The sequence below is a fragment of the Globicephala melas genome, chromosome 17 (genome assembly GCF_963455315.2).
Source record: "Globicephala melas chromosome 17, mGloMel1.2, whole genome shotgun sequence".
Taxonomy (NCBI): Eukaryota; Metazoa; Chordata; class Mammalia; order Artiodactyla; family Delphinidae; genus Globicephala; species Globicephala melas.
Genome location: NC_083330.1, coordinates 7,774,805 through 7,798,190, shown reverse-complemented (window position 1 = coordinate 7,798,190; position 23,386 = coordinate 7,774,805). Strand labels below are relative to the sequence as shown.

The 23,386-nt window shown below is 46.0% G+C and overlaps 1 protein-coding gene across 7 annotated transcripts in view; it reads right to left on the bottom strand.

Moving 5' to 3' along the window:
* Positions 1-13,798: 13,798 nt before the first annotated feature.
* CHD7 (chromodomain helicase DNA binding protein 7) overlaps positions 13,799-23,386 on the bottom strand; it is a 179,228-nt gene continuing 169,640 nt past the window's right edge. For all 7 annotated transcript variants that reach the window (XM_030859681.2, XM_030859684.3, XM_060287189.2 and 4 more), the window contains 6 exons: positions 22,660-22,887; positions 21,989-22,432; positions 18,743-18,964; positions 17,333-17,473; positions 17,010-17,114; positions 13,799-15,718 (listed from right to left, as the gene is read on the bottom strand). In XM_030859681.2, coding sequence (XP_030715541.2) covers positions 14,771-15,718; positions 17,010-17,114; positions 17,333-17,473; positions 18,743-18,964; positions 21,989-22,432; positions 22,660-22,887 — 2,088 coding nt within the window. In that variant the 3' untranslated portion in view covers positions 13,799-14,770. The remainder of the gene's footprint in view (positions 15,719-17,009; positions 17,115-17,332; positions 17,474-18,742; positions 18,965-21,988; positions 22,433-22,659; positions 22,888-23,386) is intronic.

Here is a 23,386-nt window from a genome sequence, read left to right as displayed (position 1 = left end):
AAACCACAGACCAGGAGAACATATTCACAAATTATACAAGTGTATCCAGATTATAAAAATAACTTTCAAAACTCAATAATAAGAAAACAAACAACCTTCTCCACAAACGGGCAGAAGATGTGAACAGACACCGCTGCAAAGGAAATACACAGATGGCAAATAAGCACATAAATGGTCCTTAATATCATTAGTCACTAGGGAAATGCAAATTAAAACCATCACGATACACTACTATGCACCTATTAGAATGTCTAAAATCAAGAGGACTGTCTACACCAAGTGTTGGCAAAGTGTGTGGAGGAACTGGAACACTTCTGGCTGGAAAATGAAACACTGCGACTGCTCTGGAAAGAAGTTTGGCAGCTATAAAAAGTTAAACTTATACCTACCACGTAATCCAGGTGCTCCATTTCTATGCATTTATCCAAAAGTAACAGAAGTGTCTCTCTATTAAAAAACTCATAGCAGCTTTACTTGTAACAGCCAGAAATTGGAAAAAACCAAAGTGTCCATCAGCAGGTGACTAGGTACATAGATTGATACATCCATATAATGGAATACTACTTACGCTACCACAGGAAGAAATGAACTATTGATGCACACAACACGAATGAATCTCAAAAACAGTCATGCTGGGCTTCCCTGGTGGCGCAGTGGTTGAGAGTCCGCCTGCCGATGCAGGGGATACGGGTTCGTGCCCCGGTCCGGGAAGATCCCACATGCCGCGGAGCGGCTGGGCCCGTGAGCCATGGCCGCTGAGCCTGCGCGTCCTGAGCCTGTGCTCCGCAACGGGAGAGGCCACAGCAGTGAGAGGCCCGCGTACCGCAAAAACACACAAAAACAGTCATGCTTTGCAAAAGAGGGCAGACACAAAAAAAAGAGTACACACCATAGAATCCCATTTATAGAAAATTCTAGAAAATGCAAGCTAATCTATAGTGATAGAAAGCAGATCAGTGGTTGCCTGGAGATGACGGGTGGGAAGGGGCAGGAATAGAGGGGTTACAAAGAAACAAGAGGGAACCTGAGGGATGCTGGACCTGTCGTTATCTGGATTTTGGTGATGGTTTCACAGGTGTCCAAACTTATCTCAACATGTTCAGTATAACGTCTGCCAATGATATCTCAATAAAGCTGTTAATAAATAAGATAAACTCACAAGATTAAAAAGTAGAATGAGATACACAAACTACCATTTACATAATTAAATATATGTGTGCACGCAAAACAACACACATTTTGAAAAACATATAAGCAAAACTAAAGCATGTATCTGTGATAAACACATTAGAAAGTGTCTCCTAGGTGAGTGGGAGCTGAGAGACCAGAACTGGGGTAAAAGAGAATAAAAAAAGAAATGAAAGAAGAGAGAGACTTTTATAGACCAATGACGATTAATGAGGAACACAATGAACTCAACCCTCTGCAGAAAAAAATTTTTTCTCATTATTTATTATAAAAAAAAAGTTTCCTAGGAGAAGATAAATTTTTGTCTCAATTCAAAATGGGAATATTTTTGAGATTTTTATGAAACGGATGCAAGAACTTTGTCTCCAAAGGGAGACAAGTCACATTTTAGTGCTTCTGGATATGGACTTGTGGCTGGTACGTGTCACATCTCTGAAAATCCTGCTAGAAATCCTGCCAGCAGCAAAATGCTGCCATTCCAAAGGGCGTAATTACCTTGATGTTTACAAAACTCCATCATACCCTTTTCGTGGGCCCATTGCACAGATGTTTAAGTACCTTCAAGCTGTGTTTTCCTATGTACAGCTAATAACGCCTAGTGGTCATTTCCCTTTAAATAAGGCCAACAGTAACCAGAAGATACACTTGGCAGAAAGGGTTCCCTATGTAAAACATCATTTATTTTTAGTTTATTGCAGAGAAATGAGGTAGGGGGAGGGTGGTTAGAAAAGAATTAAAAGTGTGTGCTTCCTTATAACATGCTATCTCCACTAACTGAACTTCTAACCTGACATAAATACATTGCACACTGTAACCTGTTTCGCCTTATTATTAACCTTGAGCGTGGCAACCTATAAATCATCCCCGAAACAGCTGGCGCTCAGCATTGCCCCAAAGGTACATGATTACGATCGTTTTATATACGTCTTGGTATGCAGACATGAAAAATTCATTGAAGAGGTTGGTATTGTAAGACTCATTGTAATGAATTTTCTCAAAAACATAGATCATGCTTAAAATAGGTGTCTGCTTATTATAATGCAGCCATTTATATCTTCTTGAATTACCTTGTCCATAGCTCAGCCATTTTCTTAAAGTCAAACACGATGATACCGAAACAGATTTACTGCAGTCACTTTGCACTGCTTCAAAGTAGAAGTTTTTTCCCCCCTCCTTTCTATGTTAATGCCTACAGAATCCAAGGGTACAGATTTTTTTTTAAGGGAATCATTTGGAAGGTCATTCCTTAAAGGCACCCCATTTACTTCGGTTTCTCAACCATGAACACACAGAGTATAGAAACCCCCCAAATTGTTATGCTTCTCTCAACTCGCTAAGCTTTTTCACTGCTCCTGCAGAACGGTTCATATCAACATTTATTAGAATAATAAAACGTTAGTGCTGAAAGAGTCCTCAAGTGTGGCCCGGGCCTTCACCGTGTAGATGAAGTATCCCCAGGGGGCGGTGACCTCCTCAAGGTCACACATCTGGGAAGGAGGAGGTTCCAGACCTGGAGCCAAGTGTCAGGTTTGCAATAGTAACAAAATAATCACTCAGATAGTACGTCTAGGTACAGGTTCAGTGCTAAGTGCTGGACACATGGCAAACGGCTGGATCCTTCCGGCAGGCTTGTGAAGTGGGCACTACCACCACCACCACCACCACCACCATCACATTTAAGCAAACAGCCCCAGCGAGGTAGAGCAGCTTGCCCTGGGCATGGACTTGTAATTGGCTGAGTAAGACTCAAGCAGACTCACTCCAACCCAAGTCCGTATTCCTCGCCACTGCTTTTTACCTCTCTGTGATGGTTTCTTATTTTTTCCTTTTCTCATGTGTCTGGCCAGACTTGTAACCTGTTACTATATGAATTCATAAAGCACACAGGGTGTCAGTTTGCTGGGGCCGCTGTAACAAAGTACCACGAATGGCGTGGCCGAAACAACAAATTTACTCTCTCACTGTTCTAGAGGCCAGAAGACCAAGATCAAGACGTCCGCAGTGTTGGTTCCTTCTGAGGCCTCTCTCCCTGGCTTGTGGACGGTCGTCTTCTCTCCGTGTCTTCACATGGTCTTCCCTTGGTCTGTGTCCTGATCTCCCCTTTCTATAGGGATACCAGCCACACTGGATTAGGGCCAACTGATAGGACCTTATTTTATCTTAATTACCTCTTGAAAGACCCTGTCTCCAAATACAATCACATGCTGAATCACTGGCGGGGGAGGGGGGGCGGTCAGGGCTTCAGCGTATCAACTGTGTGGCGGGAACTCAAGTCAGCCTATAGCACAGCATGCCTTTTCCCAGTGGAAAACACCTGATTTAAAACAAATAGGCCTAGGGCTTCCCTGGTGGTGCAGTGGTTAAGAGTCCGCCTGCCAATGCAGGGAACACGGGTTCGAGCCCTGGTCCAGGAAGATCCCACACGCCGTGAAGTAACTAAGCCCATGTGCCACAACTACTGAGCCCGCATGCCACAACTATTGAGCCTGCCCTCTAGAGCCCATGAGCCACAACTACTGAGCCCACGTGCCACAACTACTGAAGCCCGCGTGCCTAGAGCCCGTGCTCCGCAACAAGATAAGCCAGCGCAATGAGAAGCCCGCACTCCGCAACAGAGTAGCCCCCGCTCGCCACAACTAGAGAAAGCCTGCGCGCAGCAACGAAGACGCAACGCAGCCAAAAATAAACAAATTTATAAAAAAATAAATAAAACAGGGGCTTCCCTGGTGGCGCAGTGGTTGAGAATCTGCCTGCTAATGCAGGGGACACGGGTTCGAGCCCTGGTCCAGGAGGATCCCACGTGCCGCGGAGCAGCTGGGCCCGTGAGCCACAACTACTGAGCCTGCGCGTCTGGAGCCTGTGCTCTGCAACAAGAGAGGCCGCGATAGTGAGAGACCCGCGCACCGCGATGAAGAGTGGCCCCCACTTGCCACAAATAGAGAAAGCCCTCGCACAGAAACAAAGACCCAACACAGCAAAAATAAATTAATTAATTAATAAACTCCTACCCCCAACAACAACAACAAAAAAAAACAAAAAGAAAAAAACAAAAAAAACCAAATAGGCCTAATTCTTGTAGGTATATACATCTTCATTCGTTACCAGGTATGAGCTGTTAAAACCAGAGAAACCTTTTGTCTCTGTGTCCTTTTAAGCCAAGCTCCAGAAAAGAAGAGCTGGTTCTGGCAGAGGACTTGTTTGCTTGCATTTCAGCCCCTCCTGGGAGCAGGACCTGACCTCACGGTCCATCTGTATCCAGCACAGCCTGAGCTGCCGCACTGCCTACTGCTGTGTCCAGCAGAGCCGCTGCTGTGTGGAGCCAGGCGTCATGACTGAGTCGCGTGACAGCAGACAATGTGGTGGGCTTCGCAGATAAGAAGGCAGAAATCCAGCCTCCCCCAAAGGCAAGCAACGCACACACAGAGGCATCTTCCTTCTCAACTCACATTCTCCTTCATAAGGATGGAAAGTGGAGGGCAACTCTCTCGGTCCTGTTTTGTTTTCTTCTGATTTGATTTTTATATGGAAGGGTGAGTAGGCGCCCGAGTACAGGTCCTGGGTGTTGTCTGCCATCTGGCAAGCAAGGCACATGGGTGCCCAGGAACCCGGGGTAGCCTGGCAGGCATGCCATTCCGGCCCTGGGGCCGGCTTCCAGAAGCCAGAGAGGGAGGAAAGGACTCGTTTCTATCCTCTAGCTTTGTACGAGGACCGTGCGGCCAGGCCCAGACATATATTTGATTGCCCTGAATTTCTATCTATCAGCCTCGATCCTAATGAATGAGGGAAATAATTCATTCTACTCAAAACAAACACACACACTCATACAAGAATGGAGCAGATACAATGGGACAACCTTCCCTGTGGTACCACCGTCACGCAGGGTCCGTGTGCACAATGGTTGACATTGTGAACGTGTTTATCTTGCGCCCATTCTACTCATTGTTCTATATGCATTATCTCATCCAGTCTTCAAAACAGGCCTATATGGTGGGTGCTCTTTCCATCCCGACTTGGTGCAGTTGAAAAGGGGGGCAGTCATGACCGCTGGCTGCTACACAATGGAGAGAGGCATCCTCTATCCAGGAGACGCGTGGAGGACGCTCAGTTTAACTGTGAACTGGGTTTTCCTCTTCAGGGACTGGTCTTTCATCGGTTCTCCATTTCTAAGTGGCATTAAAAGCAATTCCCAGTCAACGCAAACTTCATTTTCTGGTTCTCTTTCTCACCACCCTCTCAAAGAGGGAGTCAGATGCTTTGAAAACCAGATGAAACTTAGGGACACTCTTTCCAGAAAAACGCACACACACAATTGTGCATCCAACTCCAGGATATCTGAGGCCACCTTCACGTCCCTCCCACAAAGCCCACCCACAGGCCCAAGTTAAAAGTCCTTGTTTTAAAGCACAATTTTCCCCAAAGCAGGCAATTATAGATTTCAATTTATTGAAATAATTGAAATTTCAATTTATTCAAATAATTTTCCAATAACCATCCATTATTGTATCCTAAAATCAATTTAGAGGGGCGTGAACATTTGTTTTTTTAATGGAATAGGATACAACAGAGAAGAGTGCATTAGAGGAAGTTAGGATATGTTATACTGTATGAAGTTTTGAAAAAAATTCATATCCAAATGTGAATATGTACCAGGTCCCAGTGCCACTCGTATTTCTCTCTGGTGTTTGAGAGCCAGCGCCCTGGAAGCCTTGCCGCCGCCCAGACTCCCTCCTCCAGGCTCTGCATTGCTCTTGCCCGCCAGCGTTTTCAGGACGGGCATCAGCCTCATTTCTGTGGGACCTTCCTTGCAGAGCCGTCACCCCAGCCCCTCCCTCAGTGCTTTGCAACTGCACCTCCTACACTGCTTGGCTAACTCGATAGATGAGGATGGTTTCATTTACTTTTGTTAAGCCTTTTTTTTACTGGAGTATAACCGCTTTACAATGCTGTGTTAGTTTCAGGATGATTTTAAAGTCATCCTTTCCCGCGTCAATTCAGTGCCAGGCGCTAAGGACTTTGCACAGTCACAATTTCTAATCTTCCCACAACACTACGAGGAAGGCATGTTTGGTGTTATTTTTATTTTTATTCCAAGTTTACAAATGACAGCGGTGAGGCTCAGAGGAGAACGGAACTCTGGCCGTGCAGGGCTGCCCCGCTGTGCATAGTGGAGTTGCCTGCCGGCTGTCATAACGTGGTAGAAGGATCTCTGGGTTTACAGTCCAAACACCTGCCTGCATGCTACTCCGGGATGGCTGAGCCTTAACATATTCCATCTCTAAACTCGCAACTAACTTGCGGTTTCAAAGTTCTATCAGCTGAGATAACGCCTGCATTCGTGCTCTGAAATCTCGAAATCGCAGGCAGGTATATACTATTTACACGCACTGCGTCAGCAACACGCGAAGGGCCCAGAGAGCAAGGAGCCTGACTACGCCCTTTGTCCCGCGTCGCCCCCCCGGCACACCCTCTAGCTGCACATTAAATATTTGCCAACTTATGGCGGCTGCTTAAGAACAAGAATGATGCCTATTATTCCCTCTCTGTGTCCTTCGTACACAGAAAGACTCCATGACGTTTGTCCTTGAGAGAAGAGGAGGCTTCTTGTAGGAAGCCCGGAGCACAGAATGGCTGCCTGAATCCACCAAGCAAGGGTGTCCAGGTCCAGGAGGAAATCGGCTGTGGGCACGGGCCGCGGGGATCCTGTCCTCGGCCCCGCCGCCGTCATTGTCAGATCACCGCTGGTGCACCAACAAGAAAAGAGGCATCACGACCACGTTCACGCAGGAGGGGCTGACGTGTGAGCCGTGAAACTGACATTTCTAAACTTTTTTTGGGGGGGTGGTGGTGGCAATGATTCAGAAGCCCAGATGGCCTCGCCTTCGAGTTAATCGAGATCAGTTCAAGCTGCTGGTGCTCTGGAAATGAGGCTGTCAGGTGCAGGGAGCTAAAATTACCTGGAGCCGAGGACAACCCATCGTTGTCCCCCCCTCCTCCAGGATCTGTGGGCTCAGGCCCTCCTGAAGTATTCAATACATTTACACACAGCTGACAATCAACTGGCCAGGATATTGTGTACCTGGAATGGCTATTAAAACCGTAAGTCTGCCTAAACCCTCCAGTTATGGTGGATTTCTGTGTTTCCTTGAGGGCAGGGAGAGGCACCAGACTCCCGTCGCCCATGAGGATACATGTGCCACGTCAGCAGCATTTTAGACAACGGGAGCGCTGTGACCAGTTCTCCCTTTTCCCTGTGCTTTAATGCTATATACCACCTGCAAGGTAAAATCATGTGCTGTCTGATGCACACGGACGTACACAGAGAAATAAGTTCAAGCATGTTGGGAACGTGTGGACTGGAGATGAGTTTTTGGCCATTTAGTCATTTGAGCTCCAAATACAAGGAGGAACGCCAGATGATTTGCAAAACTGCTTTTCTTCCTGCGTCTATTTTCCACCTTGGTCGCCCAGTCCCCTCTCACCTTTCACAGGTCAGAGCTGTAGTGCTCCCAAACCTCATTAAAAAGAACAACAGGGGCTTCCCTGGTGGTGCAGTGGTTGAGAATCTGCCTGCCAATGCAGGGGGCACGGGTTCGAACTCTGGTCCGGGAAGATCCCACATGCCGCGGAGCAACTAGGCCTGTGAACCACAACTACTGAGCCTGTGAGACACAACTACTGAGCCTGCACTTCTGGAGCCTGTGTTCCGCAACAAGAGAGGCCACGATAGTGAGAGGCCCGCGCACCGCGATGAAGAGTGGCCCCCGCTCACCACAACTGGAGAAAGCCCTCGCACAGAAACGAAGACCCAACACAGCCAAAAATAAAACAACAACAACATAAACACAAAAGCTTTTGTTTCTCTGACATTACAAACGGTATTTGGGTTTTCGCTGTGACTGTCCCCCACAGGAGGGTTTTAATGGTAATAAACATTTGATACCCGAGAATCTCCTAGCAATGGACAGCTTTCTGGTTGAAACGTAAAGGGACACTTTCAGCTTTAATTGCATCCTGCCCTCCCCCCGGCAGGCTGTCCTGATGGCCAATGGTGTTTTTTTTCTCAAGAGCCGTCTGGAGGCTGAGGGGCAGAGCTGAGCCCCTTGTCCTTGAGTTGCCATTGCTGTGTTACTCTCTCTGTTTCCTCTCAGAACACACAAGCTCTGCACAAGATGAGGCTCGAAAGAAAAGGGGGTTCGGGGTTTGTTTGTAACTTTACGTTTTGGAGAGTGAGGGGGAAAGGGAGAATTTTAAACGGTTTCATGTAACCCTTCAGGCCACTGAGTCAGTCCGGCGGCTCCCCAGAGCAGGCCAGGCTGAGGCAGCAGAAACCCAGCGGCTGAGAAGCAGGCCAGCTTCGTCCAGCAAGAACAATGCCTCCGCAGTCAGACACGGTGGCTGCTCTCATTTTCAAGGGACACTTACAATCAGATGGAAAGGATCCCAGAGGCGCCTCGCAGGGCTTCCAGCCTCGTGAGAGAACAGGAGCTCTGCAGCTACAGATATGCAAATCCGTCCTGAGAGCCACAACTGCCCAGAAAAGCTCTGTAGGGGTGGAGGCTGCCAAGGCCGTGTCCCATCCCTGCAGGGACTTCAAGTCCCAGACTTAGCTGGGGCTGCCTGCTAGGGCCATTCAGATACGCGATTCACTATCCAAAAATTCTAAGGAATAAGCTTCAAGAATGTGCAAAGACATTTAGACTGTCAGTTGCGCAGGTTCTATCATAAAATCAGCGTGGATGTAAATAAAGCAAGCTCGTAACTGTATACACAGTTGATGACTGAAAGTTGAACATCTTTCAGTCATCCTGTCCTGGGGTACTTTGGTCTTGCAGCATGAGAGACTGCAACCTTCTGGCTTGTTCTCCAGATCAAGCTGTTATTAGGAGAGTGTGTAGCTTATTCTACTTTAGGTTGGGAGTTTTTGTTTAAGCTCACGGACCTGAATTAACAAGAATGGCAGGTTTATACTTCACACAGACAGCCCACTGCTGGACACGGCTTACACTGGAGGAGTCTAAATACTAGTTGTCGCCACCACACCTGTCTCAGCACTCAGACTTGGGCAAGAGATCCTGCCTCACCAGGTAAACGGCTGGTGGCAAGAACTCTGAGCTAACTCGCCAGGCTGTGCTGTGGGTTAACTCACAAGTGCCTATTACCAAACACAAATGCTGAATTCTAAAGTGTTAAGAGCCTCCTGACTCCCAAGGAAACATGGTGAAACATGTTGAACAGGATGAATTTTCCGTTCCAAGACGTGATGTGTGCTCCCCAAACTATTAAATTTACAGCCCGCTTAGGTTTCAGTCACCCAGCCTACATCCAAGTTGAAGTCGCGTTAACTGCAGCTGACAATTAGGAGATGGTTTGGGGTTGCAAAGGATGTGAAGCTACTGCAGTACCTGGCTTGAGTCACGGAAAAGAATCAGGTTCCTCTCATTTGTAATTTTGAAATCCATCAAAATTCCTGTAATTTTCAGATCAAAATGCAGAGGCGGGCAACGGACAATGGAGGAAACCACCCAGAGTAGAGTCTTAAGTGATTCCTAAACAATATTTTGACTTAGTGTTTCTCTTTATTATACCTTAGAAATAAATCTATTATGCTGTCCTTCAGCTGTAACTCAGATTCACCATGACAGATTTATCTTGGAGCCCAGTAGAGACCTCGCAAGTGAGAAAGGTTCACAGGAAGAAACATACTGGGAGACAGCCCGACACTTAAATAACATGTCTGTATTGTGTTTGGAGATGGGTTCTGCCATCTTTGTTCAATCGACGAAAATTTCAACCAGTTTAGGAGCTACACAAATGATAAGAGTCAACCGTTCTGGAGCTAAAGATGTCAGATGAAAAAATATTTGAAATTTTAATTGTCATTACCCTATTCTTCAATTTCATTTAAATTACATGGTAAACATTCATCAAGGAGATGCAAATTAAACATCAACTCTACATTGGTAGATCCAAAATAAGATCTACAGACCAACAGGCCCATCAGGACGGTGGACCTACGTTGCCAACACACATACACAGGGAGTTTTTTAGTTTTGGTCTACAGCATTAGGGAAGTTCAGCAAAAACCTTAGACATAGAAATGATTTATATAGCTCAAACTACTTTGAAAATCACCATTCTAACTCCTACAAGAAAAAAAATCTCCAAATTAGGTGAGTCTCCCAACAAAAAATTCAAGGATGAAATACTTTCACTGAAGGAGCCTTACGTTAGATTAAATATTCCGGATGGTAATTTACACATCTATTTTGCCAAATGTAGTTTACTTTACTATAAAATGTCTATAAAACGATGGTAAATCTTACCTGTGCTAAGAAAATACATAAAATTGCTCATTAGAGAGCCAAGTTGAATGAATAAGGTATATTCTAACTTTTAAGTGCTTGTTAGTAGAGGTCATTTACATTGTTTTGCTTCCTAATTTAAATTTACTGATGGCTCTGGAGGCGCACTGATGTTCACTGCACATGCATCACTTCAACGATGCACACACCTTCTTACCTCCGCTACCTGTTAGAAATAATTGCTGAAAACTCTTCCCAAAGATAATTAACAAATAATTTTCATTGAACTGAAAAGGTAACTTTGTAACAGGGCATGGATGGAAAGATTTCTGTTCCTAGCACCTTTTCTATTAACACTAATCATGGAATTAAAAAAAAAAAGTGTATGTTCTTCATCTGTTGGTTTTACCTTTGGGCTAATCCTGAAAAGTTAATTCAAATTATTCACTTAATGTAAATTGGAGGCTCTATTTCTTCAAAACATAGCCCAAATCCATTTACTGCCTTCCATCTCCATTGCTACCTACTGCCTTGATCCAAGGCTGCTGCAACAGTCTCCTAAATGGGGCTCCTGGTTCCTCCTTACAAGTCATTTTTTTCACATTGCAGCCATAGTGATTATTTTTTTAGAAACATGAATATGATATCACTTCTCTGCATAAAACCTTCCAAGGAACTTCCTATGGCACTTAGGAAAGAAATCCAAATCCTCCACCAGCACCGGTTTGGTCCCTAGCCCCCAAATCTTGTAGGCAAACAGGCTCCCTGCCCCTGCTTCCTCCAAGCTCACTGTCAACACAGGACCTTTGCACTGGCTCTTCCATTTGCCTGGAACATTCTCCAACCAGCTCTGTCTGGCCACTGCTTCTCATCACTCAGGTGTAAGCAGAGTTGTCCCCTCCACAGACCTGAGCACCCCATCACCTTATTTAATAGTATTCCTCCATCTACAAAAATTGTATTTGTATCTGTGTATCACCTGTCTCTTCCTATTAGCATATAAGCCCAATGACAGCAAGGCCCTAGTCTATTTTTGGTTTTCGCTATATTCTTGCCACTAAAACAGTACCTAGCACATAGCACCCAGTAAATGTTTGTTGATGAATGTTAATCACCCCAGTGCAGTGATTTAAGTGCCTAGGGTTGAAATACCCCAGAAGTTAGATCAATCTGAGTTGAAATACCAGGTTTGCTATTTGCTAGCTCTGAGGCTTAAGTTAATCTTTTCCAAAGACTTGACTTCTTCATAAAATAGAAACATTCATGGGGCAAGATAAATCCAAATTTAAATGAGGTAACTGGGACTCAAGTTTGCCTGGTCAGAGATCACACTCTTCTTCCAGGTTCTGCTTCATATAGACTGCCTCTTAATCCCCAATCTTAGATTTAAGGTCTCTTACAGAGGGGTAAGGGAGGGGGGAAACGTAAAAATACAAAAGCCCTAGACACTTCAAATCATCACTAAATAACTATTTTATTTCAGAGACCAGAGTGCAGTATTTCAAGAAACTGTAAGGAAGCTCTAATGTTAGACTGCCTGGGTTCGGGTTCAGATCCAGCTCCTGTACTTACTGCTAGCCAGTTACTTAAAGTCTCCAAGTCTCTGTTTCCTCCTGGAAAGCAGCACTTCCCTCACAGAAGAGAAGTGACGGTGAAACAGAAACGCCATGGAAAGCACTGAGCACCTCAGTGCTTAATTTATACAAGCACGTGACGAACACCGGTTATGAAGAATCAGACTGAATTTAAAATATTTCTTACTTAGGCAAATTCGAGATCTCACGTCGAGAATTAATTCCATTAGGAAAAAAAAAAACCAAACAAACGCATTTTTTGCGTTTGGAAACTTGCATGACTTCAAGGCCACCTTCACAGGTAAATCCCAGATGACTCAGGGCCAGCTGCTGACCTACCTATCATGTCAGGGTTCCTTCTGGCCACAAGCAATTGATGCCTCTGCTTTGAAGATCGTCATTGTTCTCAGCATCTTCCTTTAACAGGGACAGAGTCACATCGTGTGCTCTATTTACAGAGTGTCATAGGAAAACTTCCAACGCTATAAAGAATTTCAGAAGAAGCCCCTTTAAGACTCACTTTATGAAACATATTCTCCCTACCTAAGGTCCTGTTTTAAGGCTTAAAAAGTCTTTCAGTTATTTAAATATTTAAGTTCTTTATACTTTGTGGAAGTCTAGTCTTATTTTCCACGTTTGAAGAATTCTGCTCCCGAAGCTATTCTTTTAAAAAAATTCTTTTTAAATTTAATTTTATTATTGTTTTTATTGAAGTATAGTTGATTTACAAAAGGCACTTTCCTGCCCGCGCACTACCCAGGCGCTCTTCAAGAAAGAGTCACGGTGACGTGACAGGTGAAGCCACCACGGGGCGTCTAAGGTGGAGGCTTCACGGAGTTCTTTTTCCAGAATCATCATGGGTATATTTTCATCTTGCGATGCTAATTCACGGAACCTCGTTAACTAAAAGGGACTCGGACAGCCTGTCTCGTGCCACGTCGTGCGGGGGACGGGCTGGGCGCGTCCCGGGGGCGGTACGCAGGGAGCCACCACAGACCACCCTCACCCTCTCTTCCCCTCCTTTTTAACTGCAGGGACACGGCACTTTATGTTTGGTCAGGTGACATTACAAGGTGAAAACAGAGCATCTCAAATTCTAGCTTACCTTGAACATCAGAGGTCATGAAGGAGTGCCCGAACCAGCGGCTCCCAGCCCGTGCGTGCGCGTAGCTGCACGTGCGCGTACCTGCATTGCGTGCGTGCGTGCGCGTACCTGCATTGCGTGCGTGCGTGCGCGTCGTTCTACGTGGGGCTCCGTGACGCTGGCACCGAGCCCGGGCCCTCAGGACACCAGAGTGCCTTCGCGTCCCTTGCTGACACCACGGCATTGTGTTTTTCTACCCATTAACCGAGGATAAATGACCCAGATATTGTGCCTATTAAAGCCTCATTTTTCTTTTGACCCTTTGTTCCTCGGTGTACCACATTATCAGACGCTGCACACGTTTTTTAAGTAGTCTCGGCCTTGGGTGACCTTTTGAGGGAGTAATGGGAGGTTTCTGCGTGTGGTTCTGTTGAGATATCTGGAGTGGAATTATGTCAAGGTAATGTGAGGTTTTTCTTCCAGTCTAGGCGGAAGACAATCAGTTGAGCGTATTACCAACAGCTAATCTGGTATAGGAGGATGTATCAAGAAACTGTACAAAGGCCAGAATGCTGTATTTGCATCTATTGCGAATACAAAAAATAGAGTGAAACCAGTTCCCCTACGCTACTACATTCTATACTTACATCTCTGCATATCATGGGTCACTTTTATTAAAAGCATCATTACTACAGTTGGCAGCAATTTACATTTTATCTTACATGATAGCAGTTTTCAAAGGAAAAAAAATAAAAGGACATCACAACAAAGAAAAACAATACATTTACAAAGTCATGTCTGTAAACTTCAAGGCTAGTTTAGAGCTGAGGTAATGCTGTTTTAGCTTGTGGCTAAAGTAACGAAGTCCTTTAATTTAAAAAAGGTACCTGATTCTCTCTTCTCTCACTCTTTATTTATTCATCTATTTATTTTGTTTATACCAGTGCATTACAAGACCACGAGACAATGGAACTGCAGTTCTGTCTGGCAAGAACCCTCCCAGTAGGTTAATTTCCAAAGGGACCCTTCACATTCAACAGCTGCCTTATTATTGCTGCGCCTCGGGACAGAGACGTTCACACTAAGGTGGAGATTGTCAGAGTGTGTGGATGTGTGTGATGCGCAAGTGCGGGAACCCCCGTGTAGTCAAAAAGGGAAACAAATGAGCAAGGATGATATGTATGGTAAATTTCATCTTGACCTTCACAGCAAAAAAATTAAAATTAAAAAATTAAATATATAACTTCATACTTCCTTTGAGCAGCACTTCCTTTCATTCGTGCCACTTGGTTACAAATTGCTCTTTATTATAATACCAATGGTACCAAAGGAAAAGAAAAAAAAAAAAAAAGCAGAGCATTATGTAAGTTTCCTTAAAAAGACACGATCATCTCTCAAATTTCATCTCTCCTAGGGATAATAAATAATGCACTGCACAATACTTAATGACCAAGATACCTTCTGACACACCTGTATAACATGACTTGGACTTTTTTTTTCTTTTGCTACACTATGTTACAGAACAGCTTATAAAACTAGGTATGAACATTAACTGTGAGTGTAAACAGTAGGACTACCACTTGTCAAAAGTTTTAAACACTTTAACTGAAAACTGGTACTGGTTATCCATCATTTTCATTGTTTTCTATTTCGTCCCCCCCGTCGAGTGAGTCTAGCTCTTCGCCCTGTGCTATCTCGTCTTCTAAGACTGAGGACTCCGCCGTCTTGTCCAGGCTCTCCTCGGCGTCGCTGCCCTCGAGGGTCTCCTCTTCCTGAAAGGTGCCCCCCTCAGCCTTGTCGGGAGCCTTGTCGTCGCCGGAGCCCACGGCGTTCTGCAGTCCCGCCAAGGCGGGGAAGCCCGGCAGCGTCAATCCCCCCAGTCCCGGAGGTAGAAACATGGACGGGTAGAAGAGGCCCGGGGCCATGGTGGACAGGAGGAAGGGGTTGAAGGCGAGCGGGTTGGAGGGCAGGCCGGCCGGGGCAGTAGCAGCACCAACAGATCCATTCGCAGAGTCCGGGCCCGGAACGGCGTCTGTGCTTTTCTCCGAGTCCTTGTTCTCGTCCTCGTTCTCGTTGCCCTTCTCCTCCGCTTTGCACGCGCCGTCTTCCGGCTCCGCGGGGCCGGCCGCGGCCGCGGTGTTGCCGGCGGCGGCAGCTGCGGCTGCGGCGGCGGCGGCGGACAGCGGGGTGTTGAGCAGCCCGCCCAGCCCGAACATGCTGGGCAGGCCGGCCACGCCCGGCAGCACCAGGGGCAGCACGGCGGCCGGGTTCTTGGTGTCTCCTCCGGCGGCGGCGGCAGCGGCTGTGGCCGTGGCCAGGCCCGGAGGGAAGCCCATGAGGCCAGCCAGCTGCAGAGACTGGAGGTTCTGGAGGCTCTGCAGGCTCGTCAGGTCCATCCCAGCGAACAGGCTGTTCACCAGCAGGGGGTTGATGCCCGACGTGGAGGCCACGGCGGCGGCGGCGGCGCGGGCGATTTCACTTTTGGGCCTCCGTCCCCGCCGGCTCGCCCCTTCTCCCCGCACCACGGGTCCGGTGAGAAGACGGTCAAACATCGACTCAGGAACGAAACCCTGAAAGGAAGGGAGAGGCAAACAGGGGCTATCAAACGCTTCGGAAGAAAACCTCATTTCCACGCGGGCCTCTGTGATGGACTGAACACTGACATTCGTAATGGAAATACACATGCAATTATTTCCATTCTAGAAGCTCAAGGATCAGACCTCGGAAAGCAGAACTTCTCTTTTTTAGCATTACACAGCTCACCGAATTATGCTGAATTGCAGAAAAAAATGTTAAAGGATACTCTATCGGTGAGGTAAGTGTCAAGATATCTGCATCCATAGCTAACTCGAGAAATAGCACATCAGAAGGAAGTGGAAAACGATGGAAAATTTAATTAAAGTTATATTTTAGTATCTACCCTGGAGAAACAAAAACTCATGTTCACACAAAAACCTGTACATGAATGTTTATAGCAGTTCTACTCATAATTGTCAAAGTCTGAAAATAGCCCAGATGTCCTTCCATGGGTGATGGGTAACCACATCCAGGGGTACATCCACACACAGGAGCCTGATCAGCAGCAAAACCTGTGACACATGTAACCACTTGGATGAATCTCAGTATGATGAGTGAAGGAAGCCGTCTCAAAAAGGGTACGTGATTTATGCTTCTGTTTAGGTGACATCCTCAAAAAGACAAAACCTCTAGGGATGGAGAACAGATCAGCGAGCGGTTGCCCTGGGCTAGGGGTGGGGACAGAGAATAATACAAAGGAATTTGGGCGAGTCACAGAACTGTCTGTATTCTGATTATGGTGGCCGGTCAAGAAACCATCCATGTGTGAAGACTGATAGAACTGTATACCAAAAGAAAAATAAATAGACAAAAAAAAAAAAAATCAAGACGTTTAAACACGTTAATTTAAAAAAGAAACAGTGAAATTAATGCTTAGGCAGAACTGCTGTATTTTTTCATTTGTTTATTTTAAAATCAGAAATCACAGTTAATCTTAAGGATCTCAACCACCATAAATTCCATTCCACAGATGCTGTTAGCCACGTTTACCTGGGGCATTCCTCCCTGGAGCAAGTCTGCCTCTAAGACTGTGAATGTATATTTCTACACAATCCCTTTAAATCAGAGCTGTCAAATTAATCCACCTTGGTGGATTAATGACATATTGATACAAGGAATGATGATGTATTAATGATGTATGAAAATGATGCATTATGTCAACTCTTTTAAGCCAAGAATAAGTTATCATTGAATAATTAATGGCCCACAGAAAATAAAGAAAAATTCAGGAAAACAGTTTTGTACAGATACCTTTCTGGACAGAAAGGCGGAGTCTGTACTTACAGACTGCTTGACTATATCGGTCCAGTCTGGGGCAACTGCAAACTCGGGGTTTTCTTCCAGCCACCGGGGTAGATCCTTCATGGGAGGCGCCATAGCTCCACCCATCTAGGGAGAGGCGTTTGGAAAATGATTTAGAAACAGACAAAGTCTTCCCTCTCCCCCTCCCATCTGTATATCTACACATATACATACACAGATCATATAAATACACATGTATTCTGGAAGAAACATAATTCTTTTCCCCTATAAAAGATGTCAGAATAAAACACTTCTTTCTGGGAGAAGAAATCACATAGAGATCAATTCCCCTTCCCAATGTTTACCTTCTTCCCATTTCGTTTATTGACAACAGGCACCCTTTCTTCTCCTGTCAAAGTGTTTATATCCAATTTATTAGGGTTTCGACATCTGTGTCGTTTCTGTTTCGGTTTCTGAAATGAGGAAAACAGCACATCTGCATTCTTCTGCAAAAAAACAAAAACAAAAAACATATTTAGTAAAATTCTACTTAGTACTTATTCTTTCCTATATAAATGACAAACAGAACAGTCAAGCCATTTTCAATTACTATGGAAGTTTCAAGAATCATTTTAATTATTAGAAACCATAGTTTCCTTTGAAAGGAAAGACTATTCTCTTTTTCCTTTACTTAAGGAACAAACTTAGAAGCGGAGAACATGCTTTTCCTTTTATCTCTCAATAACCTGCTTAAAATCTTTTCTTCAAATGTTTAACCAAGTCATGGTATTTGAAAAGGAAACTTTCTCTGGTACCTTTGCTGATCTCTACTCAGAGACTTGAGTGGATACAGAGGTGATCTCACATCTACGACATGCGACTGTACATGAGGAGAAACAACCCAAGGGATAAAAGAGCCTTTGCAGGAGGGTGCATTCTGAGTGGCAGGAACTCAACAAGATAAAATGTAAACTCCTACGCTTAAGTTTTCAAAAATTCAGGGCTTCCCTGGTGGCGCAGTGGCTGAGGGTCCGCCTGCCGATGCAGGGGACACGGGTTCGTGCCCCGGTCCGGGAAGATCCCACATGCCGCGGAGCGGCTGGGCCCGTGAGCCATGGCCGCTGAGCCTGCGCGTCCGGAGCCTGTGCTCCGCAACGGGAGAGACCACAGCAGTGAGAGGCCCGCGTACCGCAAAAAAAAAAAAAAAATTCAATCACGTAAGTTATAGGACGTAAGACATCTGCACAACTAGCTCGCAAGCAGTTTAAGTGACAAATCATCTGGAGATCCTGTCTCATGTTTAATAAACGGCATGAGTGTTAGTTGTTTAAGAAAGAAGCTAAAAAGTCTTGGGCTGTGTTAGCGGCTCAGATCTCTGCAGTAACAGCTTCCTAATATTCTGTGCTGGGCAGACCCAGTCCAGAGACCAATTAGAGCACGTTGGGGAGTGTCTTCCCAATAACGAGTCACCCCTGGAAACCACGCCATGTGAAGAGTAACAGAAAAAAACCCACATCTCTTTGGTGGGAGAAGGAAAAGGCAAGGAAATGCACACTAGGCATCTTCAAATCAGTACAAGGCTGCCCTTCACGTACAACAGACCTGAAGCTAGTTTCTCTAATGTAGAATATACAATGACAAAAGCTGGGAAACGTCCGAGATGACGAGACAGTCAAGTGAAAGGCAGAGGGACCAGGGACTTCTCCGTCGCACGGGAGAAGGAAATGGACTGACTGAGCAAGAATCCTCCCAACCCTACACTCTGTGATACTCACTGGTACGTAACTTGGCATATCAACAGTGTAAGCGGGATGCAGCTTCAGCCATTCGACTAAGTCCTTATTTTTAGGAGCTTCTTCCCCCACCAGCCGAGTCCCATCTTCGAGATTTATAACAGGGATCCGCGTGTCTGGGTCCAGCTGTCCAGGAGAAGGAATGTTTCTTGTAGGTGGGGTCTCTATATCTTCTTCAAAAGCTTTGGTCACCTCAGCATCCTCCTGCAGAAAGTTGACAGTGGTCGGAATTCTCACATGAAGAGAGAGATCCTGACAACATCCTAGCCCGAGGAGACGCCAGCCTAGCATAATGGATCTCTGATCATAAAGGGAAAAAAGTTACTTGAAACAACGGCAGTTTGGGAACAGCTATTAAATGAGGAGATGTGTATCATTCTTCACACTGTAGCATTAGTAATGGGGTAGAAAATTCACAGTCCATCACCGCTCCGTGTCTGAGATCTTAAGCAAGCCGCTAGGAGCATGACACAGGCAGCGGAGCCTGAGCCCGATATGTATGAAAGGCAGCCTCTCAGTCTCTTTTGGGGATCCCTGGATAGCATCATTAAAGAAATTATAATTAAAGGAATGTTCCCAAAGCCAGTTTATACCTAGCTTTGTGGCACTCTGTGATCAGCACACTTTTGTCAGTAGTACAATAGTTCATATTAGGCGTGTGTGGCAACACTGGAAAGATCAGTGCTAACTGGAGCTGAGTTAGAGTTGAGACTCTACCATCGCCCAGCCACTGGTCCTCAAACTCCGTTATTTCAACCTGCAGACATCTTCAGTGAGGCCCATCTGTCCATCCCTACTGTTCCCGCTTTGGTTCAGGTCGCCATCACTGACCACCTGTATCACTGCATTACTCCTAAACGGTCCACCTGATTCTAGTTCCACCCTTCTTTAATCCAACCTCCACTCTGCTCAAAAATCATGTTACATCACTCCCCTGTTTAAGCTATTTTGATAAGTGAACCCGCATCACCTTCAGGATAAAATCCAAGTTCTTTAGCATAGCAATCACAGCCCTCCGTGATTTGCAGCCTACCTTGTCGCCAAGGTCATCTCTGCCAAAGCTGCCTCCTCACCAAATTCCCTGGCCGGTAACTTTCAGTTCACCAGACACGACAGGCTCTCTCTGGCCTCAGTCCCTTTGCACATGCTCTCCCCGCCCCCTCTTTTCAAATGACTTACCCCCATACAACCTTCAAACTTTCACCAAGGTATGACCAACTCCAGGGAAACTTCCCCATCTGTTTCTCTCCACATCCACCTCCTCCAGTCCCATTCTTCCTTTGGGTTTTCAAAGTACCCCAGGGACTTCTCACAACAGTGATATGTTGTTATTTATCTGTCACCCATCTTATACACTGAGTTCTCTGGTGCAAGCACCCGTCGGGCCTTTATTCTTCGCATCCCCACGCCTGGCACAGGGCGGGGTTGGCTCTCACAACTTACTTACTTTTCACGGCTGCACAGTGGTCTCCAGTCTGAATGCTAACACAACACAAGATTTTGGGATCTGTCTTGTTCCACACAAGTAACCTTGCCGACCTCTATACCTCTTCACTACTCAGTTTATTTACAGACCAATCAGCATTCTCCTTGAATTTTATGTGCACGCACATAACCCTCTATAATACCAAATGAGGAATCCCCAAATTCCAACAGTTAAGAGTTAAAAAAAAAAAAAAAATTAAAATACATTCTCTTAAGATCTGTTAGGAGTTTTGAGCCACACTGCTAAGGGAAAAAACCAAATTCCTAGGGACAGCTTAAAATATGTGAATGAATAAAGTCAGCCGTAAGTTTAATATAGGGTGTATAACTACAATGGGAAGGAGCACTTGGTCGCGCTGACTGTTAATCCCTGACGCTGGGTCCACAGACAAACGTGAGATTCAAATTGAAAGACAGTAAATGAAGCCGCCCGTGTGCGAGCTGTAGAAACTCCCCGATTTGTTGATGTCTGTTCAGTGAACAAAACCTATCAAAGCATCAGGGTGGTTCCCAGCAGGAAGCTAATGGCTGGCGATGCCACTTTGGGGACCACACACCTAGAAATGGCGTTTTAACTTAGGTAAAAAACAATCACAGCTGATCCACTGTGAGGTGTATTTTTCAAGATTCTAGAAGTAGTCAGATGATCAACAAAAATGACCATTACTACCACTGGTACATTTGTAATGAGTTTTGAAAATTACCTTTTAACTACCCAGATGCTTCTGGTTTAATCAGACCCCACTAGGGGGCAAGTTTCAGTGAAGGCTATTTTGTCACTTCGAGACTCTAACTTGACCACGCCTTCCCTACTCTTTTACTAAGTTTCCTCTAAATTCAAGAAATAAAAAATGGGGAAATAATAATAGGAATGAAATAAGGAAAAACATATTGAAACAAACGTCTCCCCTCGGTGTTTCCCAAACTGTGTCCCGCCGCCCAGGGGATGGGCTGGCCGCCGGCATCCCATCTCCTTGGGCAGGAGCTCCAGCACCTCTGTGCTGATTCGGGTTTCAAATCCAAAGGCTTAGAGTACCTTGTACCAATTTCAGTGCTTTAAAAAGACTTCGTGTAATCGGGTTCTCTGGGGTAAAACCTCATCGTTAGTTGGGCGGCACTTTTTTAGGTGAGTGGTTGAAGCGCATTAAGGAGGAGAGTTATTTTGATTACACTGCACTCATTTCCTTTGAATTGAAGAAGAAAATGACAAAACCCACTGACACACATATTTCTTGCAAACCTAAACTAGCACAGGTCTCAATTCAGTTGAGATTTTTTAAATATCTGCTTCTGGAGGCAAGAGAATTTGCAATCACTAGCTTTGCACGCGAACAAAAATCTTAAGTCTGAAACTGAACGAATCTAATAAACGCCAGGCCCCAAACAGATGGATACTTTTAACAGCAGAAGCTTTTTCCACCTCGAGGGTTCAGAGCTAACGATTACAGGCTCAGAAGAACGTGTTTTTGTTTTGGGCTAGTCTTCCGAGAGTGATCAATATATTAGGATCTTGGGCAGAATAAATCCTCAAGCTACCCGTGGTTCAGGCCGAGTGATCTGCGTCAACGCTCAACACAGCTTTCCGGCTCAGAACCACGACTCTGTCCATCGCGACTGCTTCTTTAGCGGAAGGGGCCGGCTTTCGCGCCGCGTCACCGAGGGGCGCGTGCCCCGGAGTGGGCAGCAGAGCCGGGACCCGGGCCGCCGGCGCGGGCACGCGGGGGGAGCCAGCCCTGGACTTACTGCACTCAATGACGTCCGTTTGTGGCTCATGAACAGCAGGTCGAGGCCCTCCACGTTTTTCCTCCTTCCCCGCCTCCTCTTCATGGGAGGCTCTCCGTCCACGAGGGAGCCGTTGAGCAGATGCCTGGCGGGCGTGCGGGACAGGCCTGCCTGGAGCAGCTCCATTTGAGTCTTAAAGGCATCAGACATGGGCGCCGAGACATTAGGCAAGATAAACTTTGAAGTAAGAGATGAAAAATTTGAGGTAGAGCTTGCTGCCTCTCTCGAGGCCTTTGATAAATCGACAACTTTCTCCTGTCCGTTTTCCGAGACCACCTGATTCCCCCGCAGCTGGGCAACCATCTCCATGAGGTTTCGCCGCTTAGCAGCTCTTTCGGCCTCGATTTCGATCTTCCTCCTCCTCCTCCTCCTCTGGCGAGGGACGGAGAGGTTGAGGGCGTCTTCCTGTTGAGAAATCCCGACACAAGAGTGAGCCAAAACTGCACCTGCTGCAGGGCCGGCTCGCGGAAAGCGGGAACGGGAAGCTTAAGGAATTAAACATCCGGGGCTGCTGAACGGAGCTGAGGAAACAGCCGCCTCCTTAGCTCTCAGCAGGACCAGTGAACACGAGCTTCCAAACGGAGTCAAGGGAGCTTATCTTTAAGCGGCACCAGCAAAGCGCTCTAACTGACCTTGGACAACTGAGGGGAAGCGGTGAGGTCCTCGCTGCCGCTGATGCTCGCCTGGCCCACCATGGAGAGCTCGGCCAGGCTCCTCTTCTGCAGGGGACTGTCAGCAGTGGGGGGCGTGTAGCCGGGGATGAGGCCCTGGAAATCAAACACCTGGCGCCTATTTACCGGCCATTTGCCTTTCAACACTGCTTCACAGATGTTGTCTAATCGGTTTATCATTACTCGATCCTGGAGGGGGAAGAGAAGTCACACGAAACTGTAACAAAGACCTGGTGAAAATTACGGGATAAATACATCCACTGAGACGCTGAAGAGCAGAAAAGGCTTAAAAGCAGACGGGCGAGCGAAAAGCAAAAGTAAACAAAAAGCAAACAAGCGTGGAAATAAACCAAACCCACCAGAACCACTTTACTCTGGTGTGAGGCCTGAAGGTGACCGCAACACATAAGACTCAGCATTTTTCAATTACGCACAATGAATCACACAAACGAGAGAATGTTACATAACCACCACCTCTAAAATGTCCCCATGTTTTACGAGTAACTGTTGTGTAGGCTAAAGATTGTTGGTGCACGTCAGCAGGTGACAATGGAAGCCTGCAGTCAGCTTCTCGACGCTCTGGCGCTTCAGTCCCCAGGCTGGACTGCAGCCTGTCCCAGGAAGTGGGACATCATTAGCGTCACTATTAATAAAGTTCAGCATTACGAATGGGCACCAACCTAGGAAC